The following is a 7,269-nucleotide window of genomic DNA, read 5'->3' on the forward strand; positions in this document are numbered from 1 at the left end:
TGACTTACCCTTCCAAAATAGCTAGTAATTCTAGTAATTCCCTCTAAATCTCAAGAACTTTTTATTATAAAATCGATAATATTAGTGGACAGGGGGCTACGTATACATAAGCATGCATATACATATGAAATAGTAAAATACATAGTTGATTATTCAGATTGCGTATGCCAAAAGAAAAAGATTATTGATTACGAAGACATGTAACCTATACCGCTATACGTACATACATGCGTCATAGCTATATAGAGACAAAAATGTATATGATAAAGTAAAGGTTTTCCCATTAGAAAAGAGAGAAAAATTTCCACAACAATTGTGAAGGAAATGCATGTGCTAGCTTTCTGAATTAACAAAAATAATTAAAAATAATCAACATCATTAAGTAACTGTTTGACATACTTTAAAAAAACTTATCACTAACTCGTACTTAAATAGTTAAATTTGGTAACGGACGGCAAAATTATCGTAAGAGATGTGGCTAGCTATAGCTAGTGCTAAAAAATATTTTTTTTCGTATATACAAATAATTAATAAGGTGTTGCATTATTGAATAAGCTTTGCATGCATATACCTGATTAGCATTACAATACAACAACACATCATGAACACATGCCTTGCCTTAACCATTTTAATATTGACGCTTTTCTCCGGGCAAATCTAATCTGCATCGATCGTGTACACTTTTTCTGCCTTCATAAGTTTCAATGGTCCGATCGATCCTCTCTCCCTATTTTTCTTATACATAACGGATGTATCTCTTCCTCCACTTTTCTTTGGTTGTAATATAAAATGACTTGCGGAAAAAACTAATGTATATTCGAAAAATATATTTCTCAAATCTAACATTTTCTTNTTTACTTTTTTGTTGGTTTACAAAAATGATCAAAATTTTGTGAATGAATCTCTTATTTTTAGATTGTATATGATGATCTGTTATAAAAATCAGAATTGACTTACCCTTCCAAAATAGCTAGTAATTCTAGTAATTCCCTCTAAATCTCAAGAACTTTTTATTATAAAATCGATAATATTAGTGGACAGGGGGCTACGTATACATAAGCATGCATATACATATGAAATAGTAAAATACATAGTTGATTATTCAGATTGCGTATGCCAAAAGAAAAAGATTATTGATTACGAAGACATGTAACCTATACCGCTATACGTACATACATGCGTCATAGCTATATAGAGACAAAAATGTATATGATAAAGTAAAGGTTTTCCCATTAGAAAAGAGAGAAAAATTTCCACAACAATTGTGAAGGAAATGCATGTGCTAGCTTTCTGAATTAACAAAAATAATTAAAAATAATCAACATCATTAAGTAACTGTTTGACATACTTTAAAAAAACTTATCACTAACTCGTACTTAAATAGTTAAATTTGGTAACGGACGGCAAAATTATCGTAAGAGATGTGGCTAGCTATAGCTAGTGCTAAAAAATATTTTTTTTCGTATATACAAATAATTAATAAGGTGTTGCATTATTGAATAAGCTTTGCATGCATATACCTGATTAGCATTACAATACAACAACACATCATGAACACATGCCTTGCCTTAACCATTTTAATATTGACGCTTTTCTCCGGGCAAATCTAATCTGCATCGATCGTGTACACTTTTTCTGCCTTCATAAGTTTCAATGGTCCGATCGATCCTCTCTCCCTATTTTTCTTATACATAACGGATGTATCTCTTCCTCCACTTTTCTTTGGTTGTAATATAAAATGACTTGCGGAAAAAACTAATGTATATTCGAAAAATATATTTCTCAAATCTAACATTTTCTTATGTCAATGTTTTTAATGATTTTTGGTTCTTTAAATCTAAACCAATAAGCAAAATAATGAATCCAAAATATACAGGATATACTGATTCTTATATATATTTTTGAATGAAAAATGCCAACTATAATTAATGCATACTCTTCTTCGTCTTCTACTTTAAAAAAAAAAAAATTATTTAATGGTTCAATATTATCGTGTAAACATAAATATGCATACTTTCATTTCTGATTAAATATCATATGCTGCAACGGATCGGATTAAATATCATAGAGCAATGCGCTTTTTTGGTTGGCAATCTGAAATCTCTCGTCAAGGCATATAGTATTATAGTATACATTGTTTATGAATTATGAATTTATGATTAGTTAGTGTTTATGTAATCTCTAAGTAGATAACTGATAATCGTTATAGTTATAGTGATCGATCAATAATGGAAATTTTTAGGACGGCGTATTGACTGACTGAGTTGAATATATAAAAAAAAAAAATTCCAGTCTTAATTAAAAACTTGAAGTCTTATTGTCCTAATTTTTTTTTATTTTGGATATTTAATGTTATCTACCCCAAAAGCTTCTGTAGCTAGCTTCGATTTAAGAAACGCTAAAATATAATACAAAAAATGTAAGTATATAACGATGGTCTCATATGGTGCCTCAAGAGTCAAGTCCAACCAACCATATATATACATATAGGTGATCGTTGAATCTTAGTGGTAACATGCCTTTGGTCACATAGATCAATCATCATATAGATGCCAACGTGCTCAACACCATATTATAATTCTATAATATCATATATTACAAACACACACACACACACACATATATATATATATATATATATATATATATATATATTTCTTTTTGGTTCAATATTATTATTATGTAATGTTTTAAAAAACTGTATATATAATATTGCGCTTACTAATTAAATTTTGTAAAAGGTTAAAGATTATTGCATGCGGCTGACTTTTATAGCGACTGGCTTTTACTTGATATCAAATAAAATTTATTGATGACCCGTTCATTCACTAGTAGTCGTTCTAGGCTAGTTAGTCATATCGATTTTAGCCATCATTGATTGTTTTTCCATTCACACATTAAACTATACTAATAGAAACGATGGTTGAGTTTCTCACGGCATAGAGTGGTAGATCCTTCAAGTCAAAATATGTCTCATGCATATGCATTAGTGCAATACTAGCTAGTAAACATTCATGAATGTAAAGATTACGAAATACAAATTAAATGATATAGTTCAAAGAACCGAGCTATAAATTAGCCTTTAACACCTAATATTAGAAGAGGCCGACGTGGCTATTGAGATGTTCTCTAGATGTCGTCGAGACTAAATAAAGTGCAAATCAAACAATTTATTAATTGTATTTTGTTATGTCCAATCCAATCCCCCAGTGGTTAATTATATATCATTACAGGTAAGAGAAAATCAAACACCAGACTACCAGAGATCTGAAATATATATCCTCTAAACGTTACCGAACAAACTAATACTTTTTCTTGACAAATTGATCAACTATCTCTATTATTGGTCTTGTAGAGCATATATATTCGTATAAGCACACGTCCACGTATTTGTAACCAGTGATTTAATATTTTTATAAGAAAATAAAACATTATCCTTAATTAGGTCCAGAGTCAACGGTAAAGAAAGGACAACGTAAAAGATATTTTCCATGCATGAGATGAGATATTTTCAAGAGAATATATTATACTCAAGCTTGAGAAACAAATATTTGTGTTGGATCATAAACCGACAAAAACAAGTAGTGATTTTTTCAACCCTAATAATACAGATACTTATTTAACAAATCATAATGCCTGAAACTTATTGATAGAAAGAAAGATACGATCTTTGTATCGTACCCATCATGTTATCACTATAAACAATTAGTGTGTTCCTAAAAAGTGCTCATCGAACCAAGATGCAACTTGATGATAATTACGCTAATTAAACACGTGTATTAACTGTCAAGATAGAAATATCTTCAAGCTGTAAGTACAGATATTTTGATCATTTCTCAATTATCAACTAATTAAGTATGTATAGCTAGCCATAGGTGTGCTAATTAATGGTTTCTTACATTTTTTTATTAAATTCTTTTGGTAAGAAAAATATTGTAATAAGCCCAAAAGTAAATAAAATCAAGCCCATACTGAGCCCAAATCTTATAATCCTTTTCGTTTATTTTTATTTTTTGTGAAGAGCTGAAAAACCTCAGAAAAACCCCTCTTGCTCCTCTGAAGCTGTTTGTTGCCGGAGAAAATGGTGATAATGTTGAAGAAGACGGTGAAGAAAGGTTTAATAGGCGGAATGAGCTTCGCTAAAGACGCCGGAAAAATCAATTGGTTTCCCGGTCATATGGCTGCCGCAACTCGCGCCATCCGCAGCCGCCTTAAGCTCTCCGATCTCGTTATCGAAGTTCGCGATGCTCGTGTCCGTAATCATACCCAAACTATCTATGCTTATTTCGATTCCTTTTTTTATCATCGTGGAAGGATTAATTTGGATTTTGTTTTTGTGTATTTTGCAGATTCCTCTGTCATCGGCGAACGAGGATCTACAATCCCAAATGTCAGCTAAGATACGTATCATTGCTCTGAATAAGAAAGATTTAGCAAACCCTAATGTTCTCAATGTAATTTTGTGTGTGTGTGTGTGGCCCTTGTGTTTTCTCCTCGTTAGTCACTGTGAGGTCGAGTTACTGAGTTTTTTTTTCTTTCTGCAATTTTGTAGAAATGGACTCATCATTTCGAATCCAACCAGCAAGATTGTATTGCCATTAATGCTCATAGCAGAAGCTCTGTCATGAAGGTTAGATCTTTACATCTATTTTGGTGTGTTAAATCAGCAATAGTTTCTGTCACACACATGATTTGATATCCCCAATGTTGCATCGAAAAGTTACCTTCTTTGTATGATTTCGTGTAGCTGCTTGATCTCGTGGAGTTGAAGCTGAAGGAAGTGATTGCTAGGCAGCCTACTTTACTTGTAATGGTGGTTGGTGTCCCCAATGTTGGAAAATCTGCACTCATTAATTCAGTCCATCAAATCGCAGCATCTCGCTTTCCTGGTAGGATATCAGCGTCTCATATGATAGGCAGTAGTAGTATTAACTAGACATTTCATTAGATATTTTCTGAAAAATTTGAATCCCATTTCTCCAAGCATATCTCGTTAGAAGTTCATTTTATTGCATGAACACAATGATGAATGAAATGTAACATGACTGATTTCATTATATGCATTACGTGCATAGTGCAGCAGAGATTAAAGAGAGCTACGGTTGGTCCATTGCCTGGTGTAACACAAGATATTGCTGGTTTCAAGGTAATATTTTTCTTTCTTACTTCTCTTTTTCCTTGTGGATTTAGTTCTTCTGCTCTATGCTGAGAAAGTCCTGTGGTACAGATTGCTCATCGACCAAGCATATATGTTCTAGACTCCCCTGGTGTGTTGGTCCCAAGTATCCCTGATATCGAAACGGGTTTGAAGCTTGCTCTTTCAGGTTCTTATCTATATCTTTATCTTCCTTCTCTTCCTTCTTCCTGTTGCTAGATGGAGTATACTTGGCTCTTAGTTCAGTCAAATATGATACAGTTTAGGTCTTAGAATCTCAGTTCTTAGTAATTAGCTACTCCAGGAGTGTATTCTCTTACTGCATATGATTTCCTCAGCTGAAAGTTATGTTTGCTAAGAACTTTTAAATATAAAATTCCGACATTCAAGGGTCCGTCAAAGATTCAGTAGTGGGAGAAGAGCGGATTGCGCAATACTTCCTAGCCATTCTAAACATTCGAGGGACTCCTCTTCATTGGAAGTACTTAGTTGAGGGAAGAAACGAAGGGTCTCATGCAGACTGCATCAATAAACCAAGCTATAACTTAAAGGATCTTCGACACCAGAGAGCCAAACAACCAGATTCATCTGCTCTGCACTATGTCGGGGTTAGCATAATAACCTTATATCTCGAGCTAGCTGTCCTCCTGATATTGTTCTAATCAATTGAGGTTTCCTGTCATCTACAGGATATGATTTCAGAAGTACAACGTTCACTGTACACAACGCTCTCTGAATTTGATGGGGACATAGTGGATGAGAATGATTTGGAGTGTTTGATAGAGCAACAATTTGAAGTTCTACAAAAGGCATTGAAGATTTCTAACAAAGCATCCGAAGCAAGGTTAATGGTGTCCAAGAAATTTCTCACTTTGTTTAGGACAGGTAGACTTGGTCCCTTCATCCTTGACGATGTCCCTGAAACTGTAATTGACCCGCCCAAGTCAAGACGGGTAGTAGTATTGTAAAATCATTAAGCAAATTGTAACACATTATGCGTGCAGCTTAATATGATGATTCTATTTGTTTTCATTTGAGATTCAATGGCGTTGCAGCAGTAACTCCAATGTATTTGAATGAACAAAATTGAATCATGATAAGATTTGGCATCTGCCAGAAACAATCAAATCTATCTGGTGTCCTCATTTATTGGCCTCAATGAATTCTCGGTACTCTTTCTTCATCTTCACACCCGATATTGTCCTGCATAGACTCGGAAAGTTTAGCCAACGCTTTAACACAACAATAATTTTTACAGTCGTTAAACTGAAAGAACATTTCCCAACCTGAGCATTTCCTTGTTCTTGAAGAATTGTACACATGGAGTTCCCATGATTCCAGCTGCTTCAGCAATTTCTTGATCTTCCTCAATGTCAATCTCAACAAAGTGCACCTCACTGTGATACTCATCGACCACCTGAAAAAAGATGAAGGAGAAATGAACAAATGGTTAGTAAATCAGCCAGCAAGATGTCTTCCAATAAGTTTCATTTCGACTACTGAAGGATTACCTTGTTCAAAATAGGCTTCAGAGTTCTACAGGGGCCACATGTTGGTGAAGTGTATAGTACCAATATAACTCTTGGACTCTCATGGTATAATTTTCTAAGAGCATACTGAGCGCAGGGGAAAAATCACAAGGAAAAAGATGTGAGGCAGAGATAGTGTTCGTAAATAATACGTTAAGGTTAGTATCTTAACAAACCTGTCCCTTATGCTTTGTAAGAGTGACGTCAAACTTTTCTTGGACATCGCGTTGTGTGAATTCTTTCTTGGCCTCTTCAGTTTGAGGCTGTCATATGGTAGAACGTGAAAGGGAGTAAGCCTTGTGAAGTGTGCATAAGATTTAAGATATTTCTAAAAATTTTCTACCTGGTGAAATTCAACAAGAAGATTGTTACTTGTGAGGTATCTCTCGGCCGATAAAGCAGCTATGCATCCTGATCCAGCAGCAGTTACAGCTTGTCTCCATTCATGGTCCTAGAGTGACAAATGGGAGAAAAGCTAACACAATTATCGAACCAGTATGACTTCACAGAGTTAATACCTACATTGAAAGATGGGTAAAAGTTCCAAAGCATAACCTGCACATCTCCTGCAGCAAATACACCTTC

At 34.0% G+C, this 7,269-nt stretch overlaps 2 protein-coding genes across 2 annotated transcripts in view; one reads left to right on the forward strand and one right to left on the reverse strand.

Annotated features, from left to right (window-relative positions):
* LOC104782659 (short integuments 2, mitochondrial) lies at window positions 4,042-6,187 on the forward strand. The gene is made up of 8 exons (XM_010507652.2): window positions 4,042-4,252; window positions 4,350-4,454; window positions 4,553-4,630; window positions 4,748-4,889; window positions 5,076-5,146; window positions 5,228-5,324; window positions 5,546-5,763; window positions 5,845-6,187. The coding sequence occupies exons 1-8, from the start codon at window positions 4,082-4,084 to the stop codon at window positions 6,121-6,123; spliced, it is 1,161 nt and encodes a 386-aa protein (XP_010505954.1). The 5' UTR covers window positions 4,042-4,081; the 3' UTR covers window positions 6,124-6,187.
* LOC104782658 (NADPH-dependent thioredoxin reductase 3) overlaps window positions 6,155-7,269 on the reverse strand; it is a 3,892-nt gene continuing 2,777 nt past the window's right edge. Inside the window, exons 7-10 of the mRNA XM_010507651.2 lie at window positions 6,861-6,947; window positions 6,667-6,771; window positions 6,442-6,572; window positions 6,155-6,358 (exon numbers count right to left, since the gene is read on the reverse strand). Coding sequence (XP_010505953.1) covers window positions 6,298-6,358; window positions 6,442-6,572; window positions 6,667-6,771; window positions 6,861-6,947 — 384 coding nt within the window. The 3' untranslated portion in view covers window positions 6,155-6,297. The remainder of the gene's footprint in view (window positions 6,359-6,441; window positions 6,573-6,666; window positions 6,772-6,860; window positions 6,948-7,269) is intronic.

Source organism: Camelina sativa, chromosome 4 (assembly GCF_000633955.1).
Source record: "Camelina sativa cultivar DH55 chromosome 4, Cs, whole genome shotgun sequence".
NCBI lineage: Eukaryota > Viridiplantae > Streptophyta > Magnoliopsida > Brassicales > Brassicaceae > Camelina > Camelina sativa.

Coding starts and splice junctions, on each gene's coding strand:
- LOC104782659 (XM_010507652.2), top strand. CDS start 4,082: ATGGTGATAATGTTGAAGAAGACGGTGAAGAAAGGTTTAATAGGCGGA. Junction 5,147..5,227: donor AAGATATTGCTGGTTTCAAG/GTAATATTTTTC, acceptor CCTGTGGTACAG/ATTGCTCATCGACCAAGCAT. Junction 5,325..5,545: donor TTTGAAGCTTGCTCTTTCAG/GTTCTTATCTAT, acceptor CCGACATTCAAG/GGTCCGTCAAAGATTCAGTA.